Source organism: Marmota monax, unplaced genomic scaffold, assembly GCF_021218885.2.
Source record: "Marmota monax isolate L192 unplaced genomic scaffold, Marmota_monax_Labrador192_F-V1.1 WCK01_AAM20220418_F8-fsc00141, whole genome shotgun sequence".
NCBI classification, from domain to species: Eukaryota; Metazoa; Chordata; class Mammalia; order Rodentia; family Sciuridae; genus Marmota; species Marmota monax.
The window spans coordinates 497,108-525,075 of record NW_026692981.1 but is presented as its reverse complement, the minus strand read 5'-3'; the positions used below and the strand labels follow the sequence as shown (position 1 = coordinate 525,075).

The window sequence follows — 27,968 nt, the reverse complement described above, 5'->3', positions numbered from 1 at the left end:
CATTATATGTAATTTTAAACATGACCCAGCAACTCCACATATAGGTATCTATACAAGAGAATGAAAATATATAGCTACACAAAAACATGTATATAAGTGTTTGTAGTAAAATCATTCAAAAGAGCAAAAAAGCAGAAATAACCCAAATGTCCATCAACTGATTAATATATAAATTAAATATCTTATGTCCATGCAGTACAATATTATTTAGCCATAAAAAGAAAGAAGTAACATGGATGAACCTCAAAAAAATGCAAAGTGAAAAGGCCCAACACAAAAGAGCATATATTGTAATATCTCGCTCATGTGAAATGTCCAAAACAGGCAACTCCACAGAGAAATAAACAGGTGGCTGTGGCTGGAGATGAGGGTGGGAACTGCTACAAACAGGCACACAGAGTCTCCAGGGTGCCTGGAAATGTTCTCAACTGGATTGTGGTAACAGTTATACCAAACTGTATACTTACTTAAAAACACTGAATTGTACACTTAAAAAAGATGAACCCAATACTTGGAAAGTCTCACCTTCCCAAGGAGTATCTCTGGTGCCCAGGAGTCAACATCGGAAAACCCTGTCACTTAAAAAAAATGAATTTTATGGTATATAAATCATAACTAATTATAGACATTGTTTTTGTTGTTGTTTTATCTTGTTTTTGGAACCTGGACTTGAACCCAGGGGCGCTTTACCACTGAGCCACATCCCCAGCCCATTTTATTATTAATTTTGACACAGGGTCTCACCAAATTGCTGAGGCTGGCTTTGAAGTTGCAATCATTCTGCCTCAGCCTCCTGAGCTGCTGGCATTACAGGTGTGCACCAGGGTAGCCATTGTGGGTTTTTGTTTTGATTTTGTTTTGTTTTTGTTTTTGCTGTTTGTTTTTAATGAGTTCAAGAGTTCCCTAAAGTGGTTGTTTCATTTTATATTCTGGTACTTGTACTGTCAGTCTTCATTACAGCCATCCCTGTATGAGGAGGTATTTTGGGCTGGGAGTGTGGCTCAGTGGTAGAGTGCTTACCAAAGACCTTGAAAATAAAAAGTACCTGGGGGTTTTTTATTTTGTTGTTGTTGTTGTTGTGTTTTTCCTGTATTTTAGTAATGACCAATGATGAAAGACATTTTTTTTTTCATGTGCTCATTGGCCATTGGCACATCTTTGGTGAAATGTCTGTTTAAATCCCTTGTCCCTTTTTAATTGGACTATTTGTCTTCTTCTTATTAAGTTGGGGTGAAGAGCTCTGTCTTTCCAGGGTAGCAATTAAAACAATTTAGTAAGTTGATGCTTCACAAAAAAACAAATTAATAGATATACCAATCTACTAATTAAATTATTTATCTGTTTAGAGACAGGGCCTTCACATGATCTCCTGGGCTCACCTCACCCTCCAAGTACTGGGACTACAGGTGCTTGCCACCAGGCTTGACTTAAAGCATCAATCTTTTAAGGGGCCTTCAATGGCAACATATGAAACTTAAACTGAAAACCAAGACATTCTATAACTTTTTAAAATTTAACAGTTTTTAATGTTTTATTTTTTATCAGTGTATTATGGCCATACACAACAGTGAGGTTCTTCTGACATATTCATACATGCATGGTATACAATCTGCTCTGTTTCAGTCCCCAGTGCTTCCTCTTTAGCTCCCCACTGTCTCTCCCAGTCCCCTTCTTCTACTGGTCTTCATTCTCTTTTTTAATTGGTGTTTTATAGGTATGCATAGAGGTGGAATTCACTATGATATATCCATATATGTATGAAGCACAGTTTGTCAATTTTATTCCAAAGTTCATTTCTCTTCCTGTTCCTCCTCCCTCCCCCTGAAGTGCCCTCCTCTACTTCACTGATCTCCCCTCCATTTTTGTGGAATCCTCTCCCCTTTTTTTCTTACTTTGCTCTGGCTTCTGCATATGAGAGAAAACACTTGACCCTGGACTTTCTGAATCTGACTTATTTCACTTAGCATGATGTTCTTCTCCAGCTCCATCCATTTACCAGGAAATGCCATAATTGCATTCTTCTATGAGCAAAAAGAACATAAACAGACATTTCTCAAAACAGGAAATACAAATGTTCAACAGACAAAATGTTCAACATCCCTAGCAATCAGGGAAATGCAAATGAAAACTACATTGAGATTCATCTCACTCCAATCAGAATGGCAATCATCAAGAAAACAAATACTAATGAATGCTGGTAAAGACATGGGGGAAAGGTCCACTCTTCTATTGTTGGTGGGACTGCAAATTAGTACAACCATTTTGGAAAGCAGTAAGAAGATTCCTTTTAAGACTAGGAATTGAATCACCAGCTCTCCCACTCCTTGGTATTTACCTCAAAGAACCAGAATTGTCATACCATGGCACATCTATGTCTATACTTGCATACAGGCACAATGATGTTGAGAGCTGTGTGACTCACAATAGACAAACTATGGAACCAGCCCAGGAGCCCATCAGCAGACGGAAAGAGGAAGAACACGTGGTGTGCATTCCATGGCTTTTGAACAGTCAGGTCTGCTGACCTCTTTTCTCACCTCACTCAAGTTCCTTCATTCACTCTCCCCCAGCCCTGACCATGGATGCTCCTTAAAGGTGTCCACTGGGCTGGCCACTGTCTTTGCACCTGCCGCTGCTGGGCCAGGAGCCTCTCACCCCAGATCACCTCACACTCCCCAGCTTCTCATTCTTACCTCCACTCATGGCACATTCTCTGGGTACTCTTTCCTGGCCAGAAAATCGATTGATGAAGTAATGAATTTGCCCATATAGTTTTATATTTATTAATCACCTATCAAGGGCTTCCCAGTGGCCCGGGTGTTAGGGTCACACTAATGACCACAGCAGCACGAATTCCAGGGTCAGGGGCTGTGCTGTCTGTATGGCTAGTTAGGTAAAACTTCCCTGCAAGGCGAAATATGAAGAGAACTAGAGAAACTGGTAAAACAGAACCTGCCCATCTCAGGGGAGCTGTCCACTGAGAGCAAAGATTAAAGAAGTGTGGCTGATGCGCTGTGGAATATGAAGCCGTTCCTGCGGCTGAGCAGTGAGCACAGGAGGGAGTGGAGGGGGATGGAGCTCTGAGGGCAATGAGGCTCCATGGTATAGAGAGACACTCTAAAAGCTTTAGGCTTGGGGTGTGGTGGTGCATGCCTGTAATCCCAGCCACCAGGGAGGGTAAGACAGGAGGATTTCCAGATCAAGGTCAGCCTCAGCAATTTAGCAAGATCCTGTCTCAAAATGAGGATTTGGCTCAGAGGTTAAGTGGCCCTGGGTTCCTTGACATGGGGTGGGGGCGGGGAGCCTGAGTTTTTACTTCAAGTAAGATACGAGAGAATGATTAGATTCATAGTTATTAGAATCTGTCTGTGGAATGGAGAATATCATGTGGCAGAAACACGAGACCATTCGAGAAGCTTCTGTGATGTTCTAAGTCAGAGGGACAGTAACTCAGAATTGATGACCCTGGATATAGAAAGTCTCCATCAGATCCAATTATATATTTAAAGTAGAATCAGCAGCAGTGGGTGATGGATTATTCATTCACTCAACATTTATTGACTGCTCACCATGCACACTTCTAGGAACAAAGTGATTAGCAACGGACACAGGAGCTAAAAACCCTTCCCTAGAGAGCTTACTTTCTAGTCAGAGAGACAGAAAATGAGCCACATGATTTTATTTTGCTTTGTGTTTTGGTATTCGGACTTGATCCCAGGGTCACTTTACCACTGAGCTACAACATCAGTCCTTTTTATTTTTTATTTTGAGACAAGTCTTACCAAACTGCGTCCTGAGGCGCTGAGATTACAGGTGTGTACCATTGCGCATAACTAAGCCACATAAATTTAAAAATACATATAATATTTCTCATAGTGATAAGCACTGTGAAAAGGAATGAAGAATAAAGCCAGGAAGGGGTTAGAGTCAGGATAGCCGCAGGAAGACCTTTCAGAACAGATGATGCTGAGATCTGATTGAGGCAAGGGAAGAAGCCACATGGGTTTATGGAAACAGAAAGCAAAATGCACAGAGCTGAACAAAGGTGAGAATGTCAAGGCAGGAGCAAGCCTGGTGTGTTCCCAGAGCCCTTCCAAGGCAGGGAGCTGGGACTGGGGGTCGAGAAATGGGAATAGAGAGGGTGAGATTATGGGACAAGAGAAACTGTAATTGAAGATGAAAAGTGGTGAGGGGCAGGACTGACGGGCAAGAGCTAAGACTGGACATTGGGGCCACTGAAGAGGGCTGGAGATATGGTGGGGCAGAGAGCAAAGACGGAAAGCAAGCAGGCAACTGAGGGTTCAAGAGGGGGCACAGAGGTAGAAAGGTGCAGGACAGGACGGCAGAGACAGGGCAGCCCAAGTCAAGAGGGGAAGGCAGAAGATGGAGCGGAGGAGAGGGAGGCACAGAGGGAAGGCGGCCCCGGGGGCTGGAGGGGAGAATTCAAGTGCAGCACCAGCAGGCCACTCAGGTTCTGGCGTCCCTGTCCTGCTTTAGCGGTTCCTACAGACGCTTGACCTGCCATGAGAGGCGTCAGGGAAGAAACCTGAGCCAGCCTTTAGAGACATGAAAAAGGTCCTCGGTGAGTGGGAAGCAGGACACCAGAGTCCTCTCACGGGACTGTACAGCATGGCCATTGGGCTCGCCCAGTGGCTGGGCCCTCTGCTCCTGGTCTCCCTCTGGGGGCTCTCAGCTCCAGGTAAGTGGAAGATGGAGGGCCAAGAGGGGGCCAGGGGGCCACCTGACTCCCTCCCCTCTGTGTCTTGCAGCCTTGCTCCTTAGACGCCTGGGCGAGCACATGCAGCGGCTCCAGGAGAACTCTGGCCTGCACCTGCGCCTGGGCCCGGGCACTGTGACCCTCCCAAGAGCAGGGTGGCTGGAGCAGCCGCTGGACCCCTTCAATGCCTCTGACGGAAGGTCCTTCCTGCAGGTGAGACCAGAAGTTCACTGCCCACCCTGACGTGCTCTCGTGACGCCTCTGACTTCCTACCTCTCAGTGTACAGTTTAGTCCGTCAGTCCACACCTCTGTCCACACCTCTGCCCCTGCTCTGAGTCTCATACTGTACTGCTTCAGTGTCCCCTTACAGTCCTCTCATGCAGCTCCACTGCCCCAGGTCTCAGGTCCACGTAGTATAGCCACCCCCACCCACGTCTCAGCTTTACCTTTACTCTCATCTCTCTCCTCCGTGTCCCACATCTTGGTCCCTCATGTACTGTCCCTCACTCTTTCCTTCTCTGTCTCTCTTACCCTCTCATTGCCCCTCAGTGTCCCCTCTCCCTGACCTGCAGATTGCACACGGAGCCTTCCAGCAGTATGTAGCAGAAATGTGAACTAGCTTGGTAATCGGATCTCAACCGACACTCACAAATCCCTTTTAAATGAATAAACAAATCTATGTTTCTCAGTGCCTCCTTTATATACAGTCTCCCAAGCTTTATCCCACTTGGTCCCTACTCCCGAATTCACCCAAACTCATCACATATCCTACGATTACTACTTCAAAGAATAGGACGTGCCTGCCATGCACCAGCCACCTCCTCAGTCCTGGGGACATAAGAACGAAAGAGCAGACAAAAATACCTGCACATGTGGCTCTTGCACCCTGGAGGAGGAGAAAGGAGAGAAATAACCCCACAAATAAACATTCTGCTGCTGGGTATCTAAGGAAAGTCCCATTCCCTCTCATGCCGCCTTTCTTCTCCCCCTTCCCACCTCTCAGAGGTATTGGGTGAATGACCAGCATAGGGCTGGCCAGGAGGGACCTGTATTCCTGCATCTTGGGGGAGAGGGCAGCCTCGGACCTGGCTCAGTGATGGCAGGTAAGAGGCAGGGTGGAAAGAGGCCTGGTTGGAAGCTGGTGGGGACAGCAGGGGGAACTGCAGTGGTGGCACTGTGAGGCCTGAGGGGGCAAGGGCCCAGCTTGCATCCCCCTCCCCACCCCATGCTCCTCACAGGACACCCCGCAGCCCTGGCCCCTGCCTTCGGGGCCCTGGTGATAAGCCTGGAACACAGATTTTATGGCCTGAGTGTACCCCCTGGAGGCCTGGGCATGGCCCAACTTCGATACTTGTCCAGCCGCCACGCGTGAGTGGGGGTAGGGAACGTGCTTGGGTTTCAGGACGAGTGATGTCTGCCTTGGCCCCTCTCCATCTGTGCCTCTCCACTGCCAGTGCCCACCTGGGAGTCTCTGGTTCCCTGTTCCTTCTCTTTCAGAGTGTCTTACTCTTTCTTTCTCTGGGGCTCTGACTCTCCCTGCCTTTCTCTTACCCTCCATTCTTGTCTGTCTCTATCTCACTGTGGCCCACTGGTCCAGATCACCAGCACCTTCACCAGTCTCCCCGGTTCTCCCCTTGACTTGCAGGTGCAAACCAGAATGATCCTGTCTGGCTCCAGTCCCTCAGGAGCCCTTACATTGTTCAGAGTGAACCCCACGTATTTAGCAGGGCCACAAGGCCCCCTAGTTGACAGGGCTCTAGCCTCAGTTAATTCTGGCCTCTGACTCCCGACTCACTAGGCTCCAGATGCCTGAGGTCCTTGCTATTCTCCAGGTACATTTCTATCTTGGGCCTCTTAAGACTTCCGTCTGCAGGAGTGGTTTCCCACAGACATCTGCAGGGCCCCTCCCCACCTCCTCTGAGCCCCACTGTTACCAGCCCCACAATGTCCCGGCAGCATTATGATTCTCCAGAGCCTAGTCCCGTCCCCTCCCCTCCCCGGTGTCTGTCTCTGTAGCAGCATCTTTGCCATCTGTCTCATTCTTGTCTCCACTGCTCTGTGCCCATATCTGTTTCTCTTTGTGTGTCTCTAAATCTCAGTTTTTTTCCTACAATCTAAACTGGTTTCTAACTGCACAGTATGGCACTAAGTGAAGACAGAAAGCCCTGAGGAGGAAAAAGAGGACGTTAGGAATATCCCAGTATCTCTCTGCTTTTCTCGGTGTCTCACCTTCTCCCACACCTTTTAACCCATCCAGCCCAGGACCCCTCCTGCTCCTCTGAGTAGCTGTCTTCCATCGCCTTCAACTCCTCCCCATATTTGTCAAGTTTTAATATAAAGTGCCTTGGAGCCCGGCATGGTGGTGCACACTTGTAATCCCAGGTTGGGGAGGCTGAGGTAGGAGGATCACAAGTTTAAGGTCCGTTTCAGCCACTTAGCGAGGCCCTAAATGACTTAGTAAGAGCCTGTCTTTAAAAAGGCTGGGAACGAGGCTCAGTGGTAACGCATCCCTGGGCTCAAACCCCAGTACCCAAAAAAGAAGAAAAACAAAGTGACTTGGAAAGTTTTCCTTTTCCACCTAAAAAACAGTGAGGGGAGGTGGGTAAAGGCTTCCTAACAGGCGGAAGACAGGATCTCCCCCGGCCTAGACACAGGTGTTTTCGGAAATGCACGGGACCTAAAGGTCCCGCAGAAATGCTAGAGAACTGAGCCTGGCTCTGCCATCCAAGTCCCTCGGTGGGCTGCCCGCGGGTTGAATCTGCAGGAATGCACACGGCGGTGGGCTGACCGAGTTGCCCCTGTCCCCAGGCTGGCCGACGTGGTCTCTGCCCGCCTGGCTCTTTCCCGCCTCTTCAACGTCTCCTCCATCAGCCCCTGGATTTGCTTCGGAGGTTCCTACGCCGGCTCCTTGGCTGCCTGGGCCCGACTGAAGGTCCTGGGACCCCTGCGATGGGCCGGGGAGGGAACCAAATGCGGGGTCCAGTCGCGGTGATAGGAGCCCTCCCCCTCGACGCTCCGCGTGCGCTCGGAAGAGCTCTGACAGCCGTGTCACCGGGGCTCGCGGGGCCGGCGGCGATGACCCCAGGCGGAGGACGCGGCACCCCGGTGCCCGCTGACGCCTCTCCTTTCTCAGTTCCCGCATCTCATTTTCGCCTCGGTCGCCTCCTCTGCCCCGGTGCGGGCGACGCTGGATTTCTCCGAGTACAACGACGTAAGAATGTGGGCGACAGGGGAGGGAAGAGGAGGTCCCAGCGGGCGCAGCCCTGGACACCTCCTTGAGCATCCTTCCCGCGTCCGACTTCAGGTGGTGTCCAGAAGCCTAGCGAACGCGGCGATTGGTGGGTCGCTGGAGGTAGGAGGTGGGACGTCAGCGAGGGGGACAGGGTGAGAGGCCAGCCCTCGGAAGGCGGGCCAGCGGAGGGCGACGACGGCAGGGTGCTGGAGCGCGGGAAGCGCCGGGTCTGCGAAGCCGGCGGGAGCTGGGGGGGGGGCTGGGGGGGGCTGGGGGGCGGGGCGGCAGGGGCAGAGGCGCACCCCGCGGGGTGGGCGGCGCTTTGTAGAGCGGAGCCTATCCGCAGGGTGAGCTCGTGTGGGCGGGGCGTCGAGAGCGGAGGCGCTCCCACCCGGGGAAGGGGGGTGGGAGGAGCCAGGCCTGGGTGTGGGCGGGGCCTCGGTGGGCGGGGGCCCTGTGGGCGGGGCCCGAGGGCGGGAGGCTGGACTGCGGACTGTGGGCGCCTGCGGGACGCCCGTTCTGGGTGGTGGGGCCGGGCGGGCCTGGGTCCCCGTGCCCACCGCCCCTCGCTCCCGCAGTGTCGGGCTGCGGTGTCCGCGGCCTTCGCGGAGGTCGAGCGGCGGCTGCGCGCGGGCGGGGCCGCCCGAGCAGCTCTTCGGGCCGAGCTGGGAGCCTGCGGGTCTCTGCGCCGAGCTGAAGACCAGGCAGAGCTCCTGGGCACGCTGCAGGCCCTGGTGGGGGGCGCGGTGCAGTACGACGGGCAGGCGGGGGTGCCGCTGAGCGTGCGGCAGCTCTGCGGACTCCTCGCGGGCGGCGGCAACCGCAGTCACCCCGCGCCCTACGGTGGACTTCGGCGCGCAGTGCAGGTGAGGTGCCCAGACCCACTCTGGCATGGCCCCAGCGGACCAGGGCTCCTGCTCCACCCGCTCTGTGTGGCTTAGGCGAGAGCCCTCTCAGGGCCTTAGTTTTCTCCTCTGTCAAGTGGGGTGTTACCTCACAGGGCTGATATTCAGAAGGTGACATGGGAGACATGTAAAGCGGTTAGCTGGGAGCTGAGAACGCAGGAGACAAATGATAGAGACTGTGGCTGTTATCTGTTTTGCCTCTTGTTCTGTTCTCTTTTCTGGGCTTGCAGCAGTGTCCTGCACATAGCAAGTGCTCAATTAGTATTTGATGAAAAAGCACAGCCCTGGAAACAGAGCTCTCATAGGGACTGGGCCCACACCTCTGAATCCACAATTCCAACCCACTTTTCTGGTGCTATCTGGACTGGGTGCTATAAGACATGCCTCACATATGTCATTCATTGAATTCTTAGGAGATAGGCCCTAGCACAATGCCCACTTACAGAAGAGGAAACTGAGATCCAAAAGATTTTCACTTGCCTAAAACCTCATAGGTGATAAGCTCCCAATCATAAGTGTACAGGGACCCACACATTCACCTGCTCTGACTATTGACTCCCAGGAGCTTACCCTCCTATGAGTCTGACAGGCCCTAGCTTGCTGGGGGGAGAAGGAATTTATGTGTGTGTTCCTACTGTTTCCTAGATTGTCATGCACAGCCTGGGCCAGAGGTGTGTAAGCCCTTCTCGAGCAGAGACAGTGACACAGCTGAGAGCCACTGAGCCCCAAGTGTCTGGCCTGGGTGACCGGCAGTGGTTGTACCAGACTTGCACGGAGTTCGGCTTCTGTGAGTGACAGGCATGACCACTGACCCAAATATACATGCTGTGCCTGCCAGTGGCCATCACACAGGTGATGTGGGCTGATTTTGATTTCCGTACCACAGCGAACCTGACCTTGTATGCTGGGCTGGAGAGGGTAGGCGGCCATAGTGGTGTGGGTGAACTTGAACCTCAGAGGCCTCTTCATGCTCACACTCAGGCCTTCCACCTGCTCTTCCTGTGCTCCCGTCCCAGGGAGGTCTCCCCTCTCTCCCCAGCCACCAGACCGGAATCCTGAGGCGAGTTTTAGGTGTCTCCTAGGCAGTATTCAGATGACCTGTTAATCACTGAGTACCACCACTCTTGGACCCCTTCTGGTCCCTCTGCCTCTCTCTTCCCCTCTGCTGTCCTGAAGAGGACCGTCCTCTCCTGCCTAGACCCCTGACCAGCCCTGACCAGGTTTCCAGATTTTTCATCTCACCTGTACAACCCACCACACTGCATCCAGGAAGGTCCTTGTTGCTCCTCTGCTCAAAACCTTCCCCTGGCTTCTTAGTGACCTCAGGTGAAGTTGCCAGACAAAATATAGGTTACCCAGTTAAATTTGAATTTCAGATAAACAAAAAAATTTCATATGTGTGTCCCAAATATGGCATACTAAAAAGTGGAGTTTTTGTTTATTTGAAATTCAAATTTAACTAGATATTCTGTATTGTTAAATCTGGCCCTTCTAACCCAGATTTCAGTTCAAAATCCTCACTGTGTCTTTGGAAGGTAGTGAGGATAGTGATTTAAAGTAAAATATTCCAATTCCAATTCCATTTCCTACTTATGTGATCTTGGGCAAATATAGGCTATGCTTAGTTTCTACAGCCCTAAAATGAAAATAATAAGGGTATGCTCTCATAGGGTTGTTTCAAGGATCAAAGGAGGTAATGTACATAATATGCTAAGAACAATGCTGGTGTACAGTGTTGGGAGCTGCCACACAGGAGTGAGCACGGACCCCTAGCCTTGAGCCATGCAGGTGTGACACTGGTTTCCGATGATAGAAACAGGTGGATCTCACCTCTGCTAGGCAAGGGAATGAAGCTCTGGGAGTGGGTGTCACCCAGTGGGACTGAGATACACCCCCCTGAAACCCAATCTCTTGTCTCATCTGGGTGGAACTTTCCCGAGTGTCTTTCTCAATAAAAAGGGTCTCAGGCATGCTCTCTCTCTCTTTCCAATGGACCCTTAAGATGGAGAGCCGTCCCTGATTCCTGCAAGCAAAAAGTATTTCTGTGTGTCTCATGCTTCTTTAGCCATTTTCTTAAGTTATTGGTGCAGCCAGCTCTTGTGAACCCAGCTCAGGTCGCCAGCCCGGCTAGCTGGTGATAAGACAGTAAGTATTCTGCAAGTGTTTGCTCCTATTGTTGGGAGGCGTTTGATGTTTTGATCCTCAACATGCCCATCTTTCTAACTTCAGAAGACTTGCAGGTGTTGTTCACGCTGCTTGTGATGCACATTTCCTGCTTCTCACAGTTTCCTCATCCTATGAGTCTCCACACAAGATGCCCCCTCAGGAAGCCTTCCGTCCTCCCTCAAGATACGCCAGCCTTCCCATGCCCACTTTTGGTAGCTCTGTGTCCTCTTTAAATGGTCCAGTTGTCCTCCAGGCATTTCTTCTTGCCATTAAGTCCTGCAGCAGCAGGATCCAAACCTGTTTGTTTGCCACTATGTGCCCAATAGTCCAACTTCTGAGCACATGGTAGGTGCTCAATATATGGCAAAGGAGGAATGAGTTGGTGTGGGGGTTACAGAAGTTAGATTAACCTGAAGCACAGTGAGCTCTGGGTTTCAAGCAGAGGAGACATGATCCAATCTGAGCATTGGTGGCTCCAGAGACCTCTCACCTCCAGATCTTGCACATTCTGTCTCCGCTGTTTACAGTGCTTTCTGTTCTCTGGCTCACTCGAATTCCATAAGGCCTTATGCCTTACGGGATGTCCTTGAGCCCATTATGTTTCCTCTGGCATCCCCACCTCCTGAGCGGTTCTCATCATCATAGCCCTGTCCCTCTGGGTTGTCACCGTGGGGTGTGCAGTCTCTGAAAATACTGCGGGCTCGCTGAGGAGAACCCTGTAAGTGATGGTGGAGAGCGGGGGGCTGGCTCCGTCTATTTCTCACACTCAGGTATCTCCCTTCACAGACGTCACCTGCAAGGGTCCTGGATGTCCTTTCTCCCAGCTCCCAGCCCTGCCCTCCCAGTTGGACCTATGTGAGCAAGTGTTTGGACTCTCCGCTTCCTCTGTAGCCCAGGCCGTGGCCCAGACAAACGCCTACTACGGTGGCCAGAGCCCCGGTGCCACCCAAGTGCTGTTCGTGAATGGTGAGCCTGACATTAGAACCTGGCTGGTAAGCTTCCCCCAGTGCCAGCTCAACACACCACCCTCTTCTGTCTTCCCAGGGGACACAGACCCCTGGCATGTGCTAAGTGTCACACAGACCTTGGGACCCTCAGAGCCAGCGCTTCTCATCCCTAGTGCCTCCCACTGCTTGGACATGGCACCTGAGAGACCCTCAGACTCTCCCAGCCTCCGCTTAGGACGCCAGGTGAGAGAAAGGCCCTGGGTACCACGTGCTGTCACTGGCATGCTTATCCCATGCCCCTTCTGTCTACTGGAGCTGGGGTCTGGCCTTCAGAGCTCTTCCTGCCTCTCCACAGAGCATATTCCAGCAACTGCAGACCTGGCTCAGGCAAGCAAAGCAGAGCCAGCTTCAGAGAGGGGTCTGAGCCTTGCACCCCACAGCTCCCCGCCTGGCCACCTTCCTCCTGGACATACTCATTCACTGGACAAAAGAAGGCCTCTTGTTTAGAAGATCCCCAGGGATTGGGATTCTGTACCTGTTCTGCATATAATTGTCTGTAAACACCCTCACTCCCAGACCACAAGTGTTTGGTACAGGAAAGAACATGCAAATATAGTGGATGATCTTTCTCATTGTGCATGTTGGTGTTTTGCATGTTAAATGTCAGAGAGATGCAGCTCTTTCTGCTCTGCGGTTTGGGAGGAGTGTTCTGCCGTAATACTGAACAAGAGTTCAAGTTTTTATTGCTGGAGGAAGAGAACTTGATGAAGACCCAAACTCCTGCACTCCCAATACCCCTTCCCATTTCCAACTTTTTCTCTACACTATTTTTCATCATTTACTTTATTATGTAATTTGCATGATTATTTCATTTTCTGTGCAATGGTAAGCTTCATAAAGAGAGACTTTTGTTCACTTATAATTCTATATCTTCAGTTTCTAAAATAGTAGCTAGCACAAAGCAGACACTCAAAAATAATGCACAAGTTATATTTTCACTGTGAGGATTGCAGGTGAGAGCAGGTTCCCAAGAGGTGATTGAGCATCTCACAGAAGCAAAGGCAATAACGCTCATACATAAACCCAGGGGTCTCAATTTACACAAAGTATTTGTTTTAGTACTAGGATTGTGGTGGGGAGTGTATGCCTGTGTGGGGGTGTCCAGATCAAGAATCCTCCATCAAAAATTTACATCCACCTAGATGGCACACGCCTATAATTCCAGAGGCTGAGACAGGAAGATTACAAATTCAAGGCCAGCCTCAGCAACTTGCCCTAAGGAGCAGCCTGCCAGAGTCTAGCACAGAACACAGCCGAGGGCTTCGGGCATTTCGGGTTTGCAGGTTTGCAGGCCTCCTCAGGTGAAGCCTCTTTTGGGGACATTGACCTGTATTTCTTAGTTTGAAAGAGACTGACTTTACCTGGGAGAGGGAGGGCTGCTTTGGGCACAAGTTGATCTTTTCTATTTGGTTTTCACTGTCCGCGGTGGGGAGGTGGAACTCAGAGGGAACTCAGGCCTGTCCACAGTGTTTCCAGATTGTGATTTTTTTTTCTCCCAGAGAAATTTTTGAAGAAACAAGATCCATCGGCGTGGTTTATGGTCATATATTCCTTGTAGAAGAGTTAATATGCTGACCAGCTAGCTCACTAGGTTACAGTGGTGGTAATAGTGCCTAGGTTGCTGGTTTGAGGTCCATGTGGGGCAATATAGGGGTTTTTTACTAGTACTTAACACCTGTCGTCTCCTGTTTGGACTTTTCTTCTTATGTGTCTCCAACAACGAAATAGATCACCATCGCCTGTCCAGAGCACCATCATCCAGATAGCGCTCTTGATGGAATGGTCAGTGCATGATTTTGTTAATTTAAAAGTAACCTGCAAGAGATGGAAGGAAGGAAGGGAGGGAGGGAGGGAGGGAGGGAGGGAGGGAAAATTGGGTTAAGATAGAGTCAAACAACTTCCTATTTTATTTTAGGAAAAAAGCACTTAAAACAATGACCTTTAAAACTGAAGGGACGTGCCACCTGCTGTGTTTGGTTATTGCATTTGGCTGGAGCAAGGTGTTCATTGCTGGGAGCCATTAGCCAAGTAGGTATGACAATTTCCTTGCCAGTGTACCCCATGTTGCTTAGTGGAAGGACTCGTGGAAATAGGACATTTTGCAGTGACATTGCATGTAGGTGACCTTGCTCAAGTACCAGGGCGGATCCGGGTTTAGGGTGTTCCCGGTTTAGGATAATCGGGTTTAGGGCGTTCCAGGTTTAAGATTATTCCTGCTGGGAATAGGGCGTATCCTGCTGCCTGAGTTCCCCTTGAGTTCTCACGGGATTCAGACAGTATTTTTGGGAGACAGAAGCCCAGTGGTAGTGGATTTGGGCAGAGAACGTGGATTTCCCCGTACGAGCCACCAAATGCCGCAGTCTGGCTGGGCACAAAATCACGAGCCACCACACAGCTTGTAGATTCAAACAGCAACTCTTTATTCCCGAACTCACACCAGCCGTCTACAATCATGTTCTGGGGAAATCCACGTTCTCTGCCCAAATCCACCTCCACTGGGCTTCTGTCTCCCAAAAAATACTGTCTGAATCCCGTGAGAACTCAAGGGGAACTCAGGCAGCAGGATACACCCTATTCCCAGCAGGAATAACCTTAAACCTTAAACCTGGAACCTAAACCGGGAATGCCCTAAACCCGATTATCCTAAACCGGGAACACCCTAAACCCGGATCCGCCCTGGTACTTGAGCAAGGTCACCTACATGCAATGTCACTGCAAAATGTCCTATTTCCACGAATCCTTCCACTAAGCAACATGGGGTACACTGGCAAGGAAATTGTCATACCTACTTGGCTAATGGCTCCCAGCAGTTCATAACACCATGTATGTTCTTCCACTCAAGCTGAAGGCCATTTTATTCTTTTTCTACACAAATAAGGCACCACTCTGACCTCAGGTCCACTCCCAGGTCTCTGTTGCAGAGCAACAGAAGCAGAAGTCACCTAACAGACGTCTAGGTGGCCACCTCCCTGTGGTCTGGGCCCTGCTGCCAGTCTCCAGAGCAAAGGTACAGAGCACCCAGCCAGGGAAAGCTGAAGGCCCTCGGGCAATACCTTTTGCCTTTGGGAAACATTCATGCCCAGAAAGTGAACCTATTTTGATGGTTTCTGACAAGAAATGAAAACCATCTGCACTTCCTACACTTCTGCACCTGGGTATTTGACAGTTCAGTGAAAGAGAAAACCAGAGTCTTAAAATGTCAGGTGTGAACAATTTTCATGAACATCCACACAGTAGGAAAGAAGCCAAGAGCTGAAGACTGATTTCAAAAGTAAAATTTCTTTTTTTTAAACATTTGATTAAAGTTTAATTTGGGGGTAAGAAATATGCATTTCAAAGTTAAAGAACAATAAAAGTAAAAGAGTGTGAAAAGTCTCCTCCTCACCCCTTGCCCATCCTAAATAATTTTCAACTTCAGAAGTAAACTGTACTCATAGATGTTTGTGATTTTCTTTACACAAGCTATTTGTATAAATTCTTGCTATCATCTGTTGCATCATTGAAGGAGGGAAGGTGTGTGAGGAGGAGGATGTGAGGAACTCTGCAAAAGTGGCTGGAGAATCCTGTATTTGCATATTTAAAACTTTTTTTCTAATAATCTTGCTTCTCATATATTAGTTTGGCTAGTTATATATTTCTTGGCTCATACTTTTATTTCTATTTTTAATGCTGTGTCTAATTTTTAATTTTGTTCTTTGAAAGCCCAATGCTTGGCTTCTGTTCACAAACTTCTTGGATAATGGTTTTAATTGCTATTTCTACTCTGCTGATTCTTTCAGGGAATCCAATTATGAATGTATTGGATTTCTTTACCTGCCCTTTACTTCAGTCATTTTTCTATGGCTGATTTTTATATCTTTGCCTCCTCTAGGGAATGAAAAGGTGGTAAAGAAGTAAAAACGGACCTTTATCTTTCTTTCTTTTTATCAAACGTTTTAATCTAGTCTCCCTGGAGTGTATTGGAACCTCCATTTCTGATGTGATCTTTTTTCTTTTTCTTGATTTTTTTTAAAAACTAAACTCAAAACTTTTACTTCATCTCATCTCATTTTCGTTCATTTCTGTTTTAGTTTGATTTCTGGCTGAAGTCGTTGACATGCTTGGTTTTCATATCTACAAAAGCTTGTTTATGAATATTTCATTCAATTTAGAGAGTCGTGGTAAACTTCTACTTTTCCGTCTTGGGAGGAATTTCATCAGCTGAATCATTTCGATTCTGTCTTTTTGTATAAATAGCAGCTTTGCCCAGATAACTCTGGAAAGAAGTACCGGCAGAGTCCTGGGGAAACTGATCAGCAGGTGGTGGGTATGGAAAAGACCAACCCCAGAAGCTCAGAGGTAACAGGCCCGGGCGTTGGTCTTCCTCCAGGAGCTGGCTCAGTCTGTATCATCGTATTTCTGTGTCCGCGGAGGATCGAACCCCGCGCCCCGCGGACGCCAGGTGAGCGCGTTGCCGCCTGAGCCACAGGGCCAGCCCCGGAGAGCACCGATTCGACTCCCGCCTAGTTTATCCCCCCCCCCCCCGCAAAAAAGGGGCTGTTCCTCGTTCAAAGGAATAGCTTCCCCACAAAGAGCCATCTCAGCTGTCCGTTAAAAATGAAAAGGTCTTCAGAAAAGGGACTTCTAGGGAGGGATTCTCCTTACATCATATCTCTTGAAAACTTGGGAAAGGAGGTTGGATTCAGGACTCATTTGGGAAAGAAAAGGATGCCACGCCACAAGTTGTAGAGCTCCAGGAGGTGCCGCGGGGATCAGCGGGCTGAAGAAGGGCGGGGTACACGTAGGTGAGGTGATCCTTGGAGGAAATGAACCCACGGTCTCCGAGGATGATTACGGGGCTGCTCCGGAAGAGCCAGGCAAAACTTGGCCCGTACGGGGATCGAACCCGCGACCTTGGCGTTATTAGCACCACGCTCTAACCAACTGAGCTAACCGGCCACTGGTGACCTGTTATCTCAGGTTACACAGAGCAAAGTCACCGCAGGCGGGACACCGGGCTGCTCGTCTTTAATAGACAAAATCTCGCTTCTCGGGGTTCTGCTCCTCGGGACGTGCCCCTCCCGGGTCCTGTTCCTTGGGGGCCGCGCTCCTCCCGGGTCCTGTTCCTTGGGGACCGCGCTCCTCCCGCGTCCTGCTCCTTCCAGGTCCAGCTCCCGGTGCTGCGCAGGGAGGCGAGTCCGGGCGAAGGCGGAGGCCCGGATTCGCGGAACCGAGAGCGGGATTCGCTGCTCTGCCGCTTGGCTCCTCCGGACCGACGCTCCCCAAGGAGGCGCCCTTCTGTTTGCGGTGGGACCGCGGGTCTTGCCCTGCGGAAGGATGGGGTGGAGACTGGTGGACCGCCTTCTCCTTAAAGCACCTTTGTCTTCCACGACCCTTTCCCCATCGGTCGGTAGCTGGAAGAAGTTCAAGAAGAAAGTCTGAGATCAGGGTGTTCTTTTCGTGTCACCGACCTCGATCCGAGTTAGGCAGCTGCTAAAACCGTAAGGCAAAATTGGCACTAGACAAACAGAAGGTCCCTTTACAGTAAGTGCCATCTGACATCTTGGAGAATTCGCTTCTGTATCCGTAAAACTTGAGAAAGATTTGAGTTGACCTTTCGGCCGGAAAAAAAAAGGGAGCCCCGAGCCAGCCAGGAGTCGAACCTAGAATCTTCTGATCCGTAGTCAGACGCGTTATCCATTGCGCCACTGGCCCGAGCTTGCGAGGCCCTCTCACATGACAGCTGATAAAACACCATTTCCACGTCATTCGTGCGGGCACCCTGAAAATCTCACCGCAGAGTTTGGATCCTGGTGAGTCTATTCAGATATGATCGATATCCGTATTACACCTTTGTTTTAAATTCCTAAAAGAATGAATTTAACCTTTAGCGCATCACATTTGAATAGAAGGAATTGTCTTTTTTTCCTGTGTGCGCTTGTTTCTCTTGATGTACTTGTGACCTCATCACTAAATTTTTATCTGTTAATTTGCCACAATTCCACTTTTCCTATATTTATTCTCATATATACTTATAATGAGTACCAGTGACGTGTGCTTGGATTACTAATGAGTACTCAGTATTCTCATTAAATGTTATAAAATAAGGTACGTGGAATACATTTAGTTATAAGAATTACATCTTTTTATTGCTAATAAAGGAATAACTCATTACAGGAGAGATGCAGGGCAAAATTGTATGTTACATCTTGCAGCAGATAAAAGCACGCAAAATAATCTGCAAGCAAAAGGAGGCAAAGGTCAATAGGAAACACGCACTCTAGAAATCGTATTTTGCATCAAATGCTAGAAACTGATTTATTAACCAAAAAACCTAAAACAGATGTTATCTTTAGATAAATTGCTCCTTTATTTTAGTTTTCAAAATTAACAAAATAGACACTTCAAAATATGTAACTGCTTTTAAGAAAATGGTTCTGAGACAGAGAATAGTAACATCCTTAACAACACAAACCTAGAAGCCAGAATGCAAAGCTCCTTATCCTTGGCTACCTTTTGCCCAAATGGCCATGGCCAAATCAGGGAGGGAGTCTTCTTTGTTCTTGGAAGTCCTCTGCAGAACTTACAGTTCCATTGTTTCAAGACTGGCTAAATGCTAGGCTTCAGCACTGCTCCAATCAGGATGACATGGAATAAAGCTTTCATTTTCAATTTTGGAACCGCAGAGAAAGCACAAAGACTTTGTCTTTAAGAAATTGGGCTTTTTTTCCTCGGCCTGTGGTGCACGCGAGGAGGTGATAGGGGAGCGGCCTCCGGGCACCTCTTCAGCCCCCTTGTGGCCTGCCCTGTAGGGGTGCGTGCCCCGCAATCCTGTAGGAATAGGAGACACTGACAGAGCCTTGCTTTCAGGTAGCTGTTACCACAATAACCTTGACGGACAGCAATGATGACACTGAAGATGTTTCATTGTTCGATGCAGAAGAAGAGACAACTAATAGACCAAGAAAATCCAAAATCCGACATCCAGTGGCATCATTTTTCCATTTGTTCTTCCGAGTCAGTGCCATTATAGTCTATCTTCTCTGAGAATTGCTCAGCAGCAGCTTTATTGTCTGTATGGTGACAATTATCTTGTTGTTGTCATGTGACTTTTGGGCAGTGAAGAATGTCGCAGGTAGACTGATGGTAGGCCTTGGTGGTGGAATCATATTGATGAGGATGGAAAGAGCCATTGGGTGTTTGAGTCCAGGAAGGCATCTCCTCAGGAGAATAAAACTGTTTCAGAAGCTGAATCAAGAATCTTTTGGTTAGGACTAATTGCCTGTCCAGTGCTGTGGGTGATATTTGCCTTTAGTGCTCTCTTCTCCTTCAGAGTAAAATGGTTGGCATGGTTATCATGGGTGTGGTGCTACAGGGTGCCAACCTGTAGGGTTACATCAGGTGCAAGTGGGCAGCCGGAAGAATTTAACCAGCATGGCTACCTGCATCTTGGAAAGCAGTATTTAAAACGAAACACCAGAAATGAACAGACTTCTTGGATAGAGAGAAAATTATGTTTTCTTTGATATTGGGAAATGGCCGAAGAGATACTTGATTATGAACTGTTTAGAGCTCAGTCCAGTTGCAAAGAGGAGTACTGGGTTTTGTTGTTGTTGTTTTGTTTTCACTTACAAAGTTACCATGAAAACTGTTTTCTTCTTTTAAACAAAGTTTTTATTTTCTTTTTTTAGTAGTTGAGGCTGGGAAGTATGATATCATTAAGAATATTGTCAGAATTTATTTTATGGTATACATATATATGCATATAGTAATGTATCCGTATATCCCAAATTAATGTGTTAGTTTACATATGTTACAGAGATATTTGTCTCAAAGGTATGTGTGTTTACATACTATTTCTGTAGGTTATTTTCAGAAATAAGTTGATTCCATGATTAAGAGTAAACACTTGGCTTGTGTATGAGTTAAAATGTTAGAAAAAATTGTAAATTTTAAATATATACTTCATGTTGAAATTGCTTACCTTAGACATGCACAAGGGAAAAACAAATTCAGGCTGGTAGTGTTAACTAGTGTCTAAAATTTTCTTTTATTTTTATACTTGAGGCCTAAATAATAAATGGAATCTTTATAGTTTATGTTTAAGGGACACCCAGGGATTGCTGCTGTTCTATTTATTTCATGGAAAGGACGGTCAGATTTTATTTTGGAACTTCCTGGAAACTCTGAAATGGTCTCCGGACTAAAAAAAAATCTTTTAGCACTAAATGAATATTATTCTTATGTCATAGTAAGAATAATCATTTAAATACTTGGCATAATAAATGCCTAAAGACATTTTATGAATCTATTTTTTCTTGCTATAATGGGGATATTGTAAATCATACAGTTGTATTAAAAATATTTCTTAAACAAGGCAATATACTTAACTGTAAACTAAACCAATCTAAAAAATTATCGTAGACAGCTGTAAATTCTGTTGTAGGTACTAGAAACTTTGTTGGAGTCTTTTACTCAGCAGATTATGTTGTGAATGTATTTGTACATTGTTAAAATATTTTTAAAGATGTTTTAGTTGAATAAATGTGTATTGGAGTGATAGCTTGGAAGGTGCACAACTTTATATTTGTATAAAACTATTGTTTACAAAGCAAAAAAAAAAAAAGAAATTGGGATTTTTTTCTTGGTGGGGGGTTGAACTCAAGGCCTTGTTCATGCAAGGTAAGCACTCTACCCACTGAGCTATATCCCCAGCTCAAAACGTTTACATTTCTTGATGAAGTAAAAAATGTTGGAAAAGCCGTTGTCTGGGCTAGGTTTCCAATCCAAGGGCTTGGGTGAGTCCGAGCTGATTGCCACACTATGGAACTTCCTGTAGAGTTCTCCAGTCCACACCAGAAGGGAAGGGTGACTCTTTGGGTACCCTCAAGCCTAATAATTTTTGTTTTTTCTTTTAGTATTCTTCATCCATGGCACACTTCCTTCCTTCATACTTTCTATTTGTTAAAATTAATAGAAGTTCCATGACTCACAAAGAGAGTCCAGATTCCTTCCCAAATGCCAGACAGGGTGTTTTCAGGCTCCCAGGGGATTTGATTTCAAAAGCCTTCAATAATTTGCTGTGACTTTGGCTTCATCTCTCTTCCTGAGTCCTGGAGACCACTCAGAACTCCCACCAGGGGCACAGCTTGCAGGTGGTGGGGCAGAGTGTTATGGGTGGGTTTTGTCCAATTGACTGTCAGAGGAGGGTGGCAGGGGGGTGATGCTTGATAATCTATGTGTCTAGACTCTATGCTTAGTCTAGATGACATCAGACATTTTATTCTGTCATTCTGTTATTCTGGTGAAATTAAAAAAAAGTGGACATAAAATCTAAACCATTATATTTAACTAGGTTTTATTGATTTTGTACCTGTGAGATGGTCAATAATGTATTTCAAACAGGAAGTTGTCAAACTCATCCTTCTGGAACATAGGTTTCCAAAATTCTGATTTTTGCTTGATAACTTGAGTTTTAACATTGACTCTCATTACTGTCAGTTTGACAAGCACCCAAGCGTGAATGTTGGGCATTCTCTCAAGTAAAAATGACATCCCATCAAAGCTAGTTCAGCTCACCATGCAAATACTCAAATGATTTCCCTCAAGGCAATCACTCTACAGAATGCAGTAGACTTGCTCCATGCATGTGATCATAGCATTACTAAGACTCTTTAAAGATGAGTAGGGCCTGTCTGGGATAAAGCATATCATATGCAAGCACTATTCAAAGGTTTCTTACAAGTAGGGAATCCAAAGCATGAAGAAGCTAAGTAATTTGCTAAAGCCACAAAGCAAATGAAAAAACAAAGCCAATACAACAAATCAATGATGTCTGGCTTCAGAGTTGGGGCAGTTCGATGACACCCTATTTGCCTCTCAATCTTTCTTTAGTTCGAGTGCTGGGAAGTGAACTTGAGGCCTCCGGTATGACTAGAGAAGTATTCTATCTCCAAGCTGCATGCCCAGCCTGTCTTTCCAGTCTTCAGGACCACACTCCAAGGAGGATTTTTACAGTTTTTTCAAGTCAAGTTGTCAAAGCCTCAGTTTTGATTTTAAAATTTACATGATTTTATAATTTTTAATATATAGTTTTTAAGTTTCTTGACCAAATATGACTTTAAAAATGTGTACATTTCTATTTTACCTTTCTTGGTGTTTTCCTTTATCTGTGGCATAATTTTCATCTACCACTTAGAAAGGATTCTGCCCCTTTTTTTAACAGGGTGAAAGACATTACGGTCTGCTTAAAAATGTATTCTAGTAATAAAATAAACTCCATGTTTGTATAAATATGTCAAAATAGACTCTACTGCTATTTATAACAAAATTTTTTTTAGAATAATAAAAAATGTGTTCTGTTTTACTCAGGTTATTTTTCTTAGGTAAAATTTTAAATTATATTGATATTAAATACTGGTCCACTCACGTCACTCATCTCCAATGTAAATGTGTAAAGAAAACAAAATTCATGTGGAAATATGAGAAGCTGACCACTGCAAACTGACATTTAAAAACAGTTTATAAAACAATATTTCGCAAAGACAATGCGAAACTGTTACAGGCAGAACAATCTTCGCATACTATGGGGAGTATCTGTAAGAGAAATATTGCTCCTTTGTTGTCCGTTTATCATAAAACTGTGAGCGAATGTAAGTCATGTGATCGCAAGGAATGTCGTTCTGGTTCCCAGGATCACAAACAGTCTAGGTCCGCTTCTCCTCTGCTGCTTTTACATTTTGGATCAACAGATACTCCATAACTGGACATCTCATTCGTGCACGGAGCAGGACCCGCCGCGGCCGCTCACCAGCCTTGGCTCGGGACTCGTCCCCAACCCCACCTCGTCACCTCGTGTCCGCCTCCCCCTCCGCCAGAGCAGGCTCCCCCCAGGTCCCCGCGCAGCAGGAGTGCGGGAGGGCTCGGTCACCCCGAGCTCCGGTCGCCCCTAAGTCAACCTCGGTGTCTTTCCCATGAGTACAGCCACAGCAAGTCCCCCGAGGTGTCCTCCGAGCGCCGCCTGGCACCGAGCGCGCCACCTCGGGGTTGCGGGTACCAGGTCGGGATCCTTTTTGGTCTTCAAGAGAGGGATCACAGGCTTCCCTTCTGTGGTCAGAGAAGCCCACACAGGACTAGATCGAGGCTGCTGCTGCTTCCTTCCTTCCTTCCTCCCCCTCCTCCTCCCCCTCCTCCTCCCCCTCCCCCTCCTCCCCTCCCCCTCCCCTCCCCCTCCTCCCCTCCCCCTCCCCCTCCTCCTCCTCCTCCACCTTTTCTTCTTCCCTTTACCCTTCCCCTTCTGCTTCTTTTTGATCTACTCTGCTGGGAGACCTGAAATTCTCTACTGTTTTGGGAAGGGAAATTTCCCCCAAGATGTACTATTTTCTCAGTGAGACTTATGGACTTCCATATGATTGATGAGTGGAAAGCCGCAATAACCTTGATCATTTCCTGGAAAAGAAGATCAATTGGACTTACCGAACTGGGCAGTCGGGGAAAATGCCAAGGTCTTTGGCATCCACGACCCCAGCATCTCTCAGCAGGTCTGTGCACCAGGGCCAACAGGTGTGCACCGCCAAGAGTCAAGACCCTTCACCACCTGCTCACACTCTCTGAAGTGTCCACTATCCTAAAAGAGCTAAACTTAAAAGACCAGAATGACCCTGTCCTCAGCCTAGGGGTCTGGAGCTGGCAATTTGGTTCCATGGAGGGAGAGCCTAGTGGAGGACTGGCAAGGGCCCAGTAACTATGGAAATGTCTGGCCATTGCACAAAGTTAAGGAGATATTTCTAAAATACAAATCTTTCCATGGGTTCCCATTATTGTTAGGACTCATTCAAAAATATTAACCTTGGCCTAAAATAGGGATCACGCTTTTTTGTTGAGACCTGATGTAGATCGATAAATGCCAGTTAACTACTTTCAGTACCCCACTGTTTTACCATAAATTTATTCTGATTTAGATATTGTATTCCTCTAGAAGATCCTGAATCATGCACCTGCTCTCCCCTGCCCTGATCTCCTTCTACTTTGCAAAGCAACTCCACCCAGGAAGCCCAGTCTGGACACCCAGGCTTGTCTCAGCTTCTCTCCACCTAGGTGTTTATGGCCAAGTTTTACCTGAGACGTACAAAAGAAAGACACTGCTGTTCCTTCTCCCAACTCTCCACTTAGCCCCTTCCTTTTCCCATCTGATTTTACCACACCTCTCTTTGCCATACATCATTAACTGCACCCCAAATCTCACCTACCCCCAGAGAAAGTGAGATTGCAGAATCAGACGTGTTCTTAATGTGAATAAACTCCACATGTTCACCAATTATCTAGTTTAGTTTCAGAGAAGCAGGAAATTAGGGAAGAGGGAGGAATTGGAATGTGGCCAAGATTCTATGTAATTGTGCTAAATATGTGTAATTAAGACAAGCTATTGAGAGGCTAGCACAGGAGGCTCACAAGTTTAAAGACAGCCTTAGCAAATTAGCCAGACCTAAGCACCTTAGTGAGACCCTGTCTAAAAAAACAAAAGGGCTGGGGATGTAGATCAGTGGTAAAGCCCCCTGGGTTCAATCCACAGTACAGGAGAAAAGAAAAAGAAATACAAACACAACAAACAAACAAACAAACCCAGGTGCACAAAAAGGATAAAGGGCTCAGGTCTTTGAGGGCGGTGAGATAAGGTCTATCAAAATTACCAGTGAACATATTTTTTGATGCGGCTCTTCTACATGTGTGTAAGTCATGGTGGCACACATGAGATTCAGCCACCGCCCACAGCTATAAACAGTGTGTGACAACAGGAGGGAAACTCCAGTGCCAACACTGGTACAGAGCATGTAACTGAATAGGAGGCATATTTACCAGATAATGAAGAACATTTTTCTGTTTCAGATATGGGAAGATGGAAAAATTACATTCCGTATAAAATATTAAAAGCAAAGGATGGAATGTGAATAAATTGCCACTATCTGTGACAGAAAAAAAAAAGAAAATATATTTGCAGAACTTTGGTTGCTCATTTAAAAATCTTTGGAATGAGAAACAAATCACCACAAACAATGGTAACATTTTGGAGAGGAGACTGGGTGCCTCTAGAGCCGCAGTTCTAGAGCTAGTCAGACCTTGGATCGGGAAAGGAGGCAGCAGGTAGATGGGGAGGCTTCCAGGAGTGGCTCAGGAGACTGGGCATGAGAAAGCTGCGAGACCCGGGACCGCCAAGAACCTGACGGATCAGAAGATCCTTCAGGCAAACAACTGCGTTCCGTTAGCGGCGGGTTTTAGGAGACCAGTGGCTGACAGGTCTGATTCATCTGGCCCACGGGCTGATGAGCAGGCGTTTGCAGAGCAGCAAAGGTAATATTTCCATGTATTCTATTTTTTTTTTCCTGATCAAAGAGCTCATCTGGAAATGGAAACACATGTAGAGAAATGTGAAAACTTTGGTAACTTTGATTTTAAGGCAATTTACAGGACAGAAATAAATTCCATTTTAGTCCTATGAAACCTAAATTTACTCACAAAGTAACTCAGCATTAACAGCTGGAATGAAGACATTAACTGAGTACTTTGGGGGAGAAGGTTTAGCTACATTCATAAACGTTCCTTTCTGGGCCAGAAGCTTATTGTATTCTTAGTACTTTGGTGGATTTTCTCTTCTTTCTTCCTAATTTTTAATTAACATTTTATTAGAACAATTTTTGAACACACTAAGACTTTAAAAAAAATACATGTACTTAAGACCCGTTTCACATTCTGGCCAGTTGTTTTCTGAGCATCAATCACACCCCCTTTGCCAATATAGAAAGAGGGGTGGTGCCCTGGGGTGGGGAAGGAAAGGAAATATCACCTTGCCTGTCTCAAAAAATAAAATCCATCCAGCAGCAGATTCACGTACAATGTTTTAGTTGGTCCGTATCCTCTTTCAGAGTGGGATAAACAGGGAGAAAAAATAAAAAGATATTTTCTTTTCTATTATTTAGCCTTTGCAGGACAGCAGATTTGTTTTCTTTTCAGAAACAAAGTGTGTGACAATGACTGTGTTTTCCAATCCTGTTTCATCATTTTCATTCTAATTTTAGACAATTGTGTACATGTTTACCCTTTTTCTCTGACCCCTGCGTGGCCAGTCACTATGTATCACTTACTATTTTATTTCTTATATTCACAATGCCTAGAATACCCTTGGTGCTCAATACATAATCTATTTACTAAATTTATAAACACCACAATTGTTCCACTAGTGGCACACTGGGAAGAACTGAATCAAGGACAATTTTCTGGACAAAAATGTAAACTAAGTTTTCCTACTGTGGTTGGCTTCATTAAATTTTAGTGCCCAAGTTTCTTTCTTTCTCATGTAGTAATATTTCATTCACATAACAAAGGTAGATAACTTGATTTGGAAACTTTGATTTGCCCCAAATTGTATTAAGCTCAATCATTTATCCCACAAACATATATTAAGTGCCTATTTATAGCTGGCATTATGTCACGATAGGACCTCTCCCGCCCCACGGAGGGCAGAGGTTTGTTAGTAACTAGACATTAAAAATAATTACAAAGCATTGTGAGATATAAAATATTTCTATAAAATCTGCTATGTGATACATAGAAGAGACATTTGAGTTATATTATGAGTCGTTAGAAGAAACCATTAGATGAGGAGTTAGAAATGGAGCTATAGAGGAGGAACACTTCTAGGAAAGATAGTAATACCCAGAATCTGGAATAGTCAGGGAATTGCAAGTAGTTAATTGTGACTGAAAAAAAGACACCTGGAGACACCTGGAGGGACTGCAGTTGCCTGTGGGCTGCCAAGGCTAAATTTCACCTGGAATGCTAGATTCAAGAAGGGTGGTTGACCATAGGGTAGAGCGACAATGACTGGGGAAGCTATGGATGTATGAGTGGTGAGAAGTTATACGGATGAGGGCTGAATAACTGGGTCAAACTTTCTTCAGGAAGATGAACTTAAAGTTGTAGTTGGCAGGTTAGGAAACAAAATGCTGAGAGAATCACTATGTTTCATGGGAAGAGATGGATGTGTATGTGTGTGTGTTCGCAAACACACTTGGGCCAGAATTGGAAGTGTGTTGGTGTCTCTGCATTTGTTTGGGATGTCTGATGTCTTGGAGTCATGGCTGGAAACACTGATCCAAGAGAAGAAGAGTTCAGGTACAATTGAAGCATGAGCTAAGAAAGCTCATGGGGAGAAGGGAAAAATTCAACTACTAGTAAAACCATCAGGGAAAATCATCACAGACTTTGAAGGACTCTGAGCTGATGTCAGAGGAATGATATGCTGAGGGCCAGTAATCTTGACAGTAATTGTAAAGTTGGAAAACTGCCCTTAACTAAGGGATTTACAGGGGGAATGGGTCCAGGTGGATCTAAGGCTAATGATTACTTTAGCAAACCATAAAATAAAATAAAAAGATTTTCACTCTTATCCAAAATGCAGGCTTTATCTCTAAAATATGATGACCCATCATGACCATGCCAAAGCTCTACCATTTTATTCACAATTAAATTCTATCCTGGCAATCTTAGATTAATTTCTTTCAACATACACATATGCCTCTTGGAACAATCTAGATTGTCGCTATGGTTTGGATGTGAGGTATCCCTCAAAAGCTCAGGTATTTCCATGTATTCTTGAGCCATTGAAAGAAGCTTGAAAAATGTAAGTCTAGGAGTATGGCTTTACAAAGCAATGCTTTTTTTTGGGGGGGGGGTTATTTTGCTGTTAGAGAAAACTCTGTCATCTTTTTATCAAAAGTCGAAATATTGCAAAGACATTCTTTCCAGTCCGACAATGTTACTGAAGAGAACACCTCAGGGGATCAGGAAAAGGCTTTTTTTCCCCTCCCTGACGGTGGCCGGTTAGCTCAGTTGGTTAGAGCGTGGTGCTAATAACGCCAAGGTCGCGGGTTCGACCCCCGTACGGGCCAGCTCCTCATTTTCCCAC

General features: G+C 46.4%; 1 protein-coding gene, 3 non-coding genes and 1 pseudogene across 4 annotated transcripts; 3 read left to right on the top strand and 2 right to left on the bottom strand.

Annotated features, from left to right (window-relative positions):
* Positions 1 to 4,629: 4,629 nt before the first annotated feature.
* Positions 4,630 to 12,607, top strand: Prss16 (serine protease 16). The gene is made up of 12 exons (XM_046452412.1): positions 4,630 to 4,699; positions 4,770 to 4,930; positions 5,722 to 5,821; positions 5,957 to 6,086; positions 7,527 to 7,650; positions 7,852 to 7,929; positions 8,023 to 8,070; positions 8,529 to 8,816; positions 9,501 to 9,642; positions 11,808 to 11,987; positions 12,066 to 12,211; positions 12,324 to 12,607. The coding sequence occupies exons 1-12, from the start codon at positions 4,630 to 4,632 to the stop codon at positions 12,390 to 12,392; spliced, it is 1,536 nt and encodes a 511-aa protein (XP_046308368.1). The 3' UTR covers positions 12,393 to 12,607.
* A 4,285-nt stretch (positions 12,608 to 16,892) lies between these two features.
* Positions 16,893 to 16,966, bottom strand: Trnai-aau (transfer RNA isoleucine (anticodon AAU)). Its single transcript has one exon. It is a non-coding gene; the product is annotated as a tRNA-Ile (tRNA).
* Positions 16,967 to 17,649: 683 nt separating this feature from the next.
* Trnar-acg (transfer RNA arginine (anticodon ACG)) lies at positions 17,650 to 17,722 on the bottom strand. Its single transcript has one exon. It is a non-coding gene; the product is annotated as a tRNA-Arg (tRNA).
* A 1,187-nt stretch (positions 17,723 to 18,909) lies between these two features.
* Positions 18,910 to 19,533, top strand: LOC124097825 (Golgi apparatus membrane protein TVP23 homolog B-like; annotated as a pseudogene).
* Positions 19,534 to 27,877: 8,344 nt separating this feature from the next.
* Trnai-aau (transfer RNA isoleucine (anticodon AAU)) lies at positions 27,878 to 27,951 on the top strand. The gene has a single exon. It is a non-coding gene; the product is annotated as a tRNA-Ile (tRNA).
* The last annotated feature ends 17 nt before the right edge of the window (positions 27,952 to 27,968 follow it).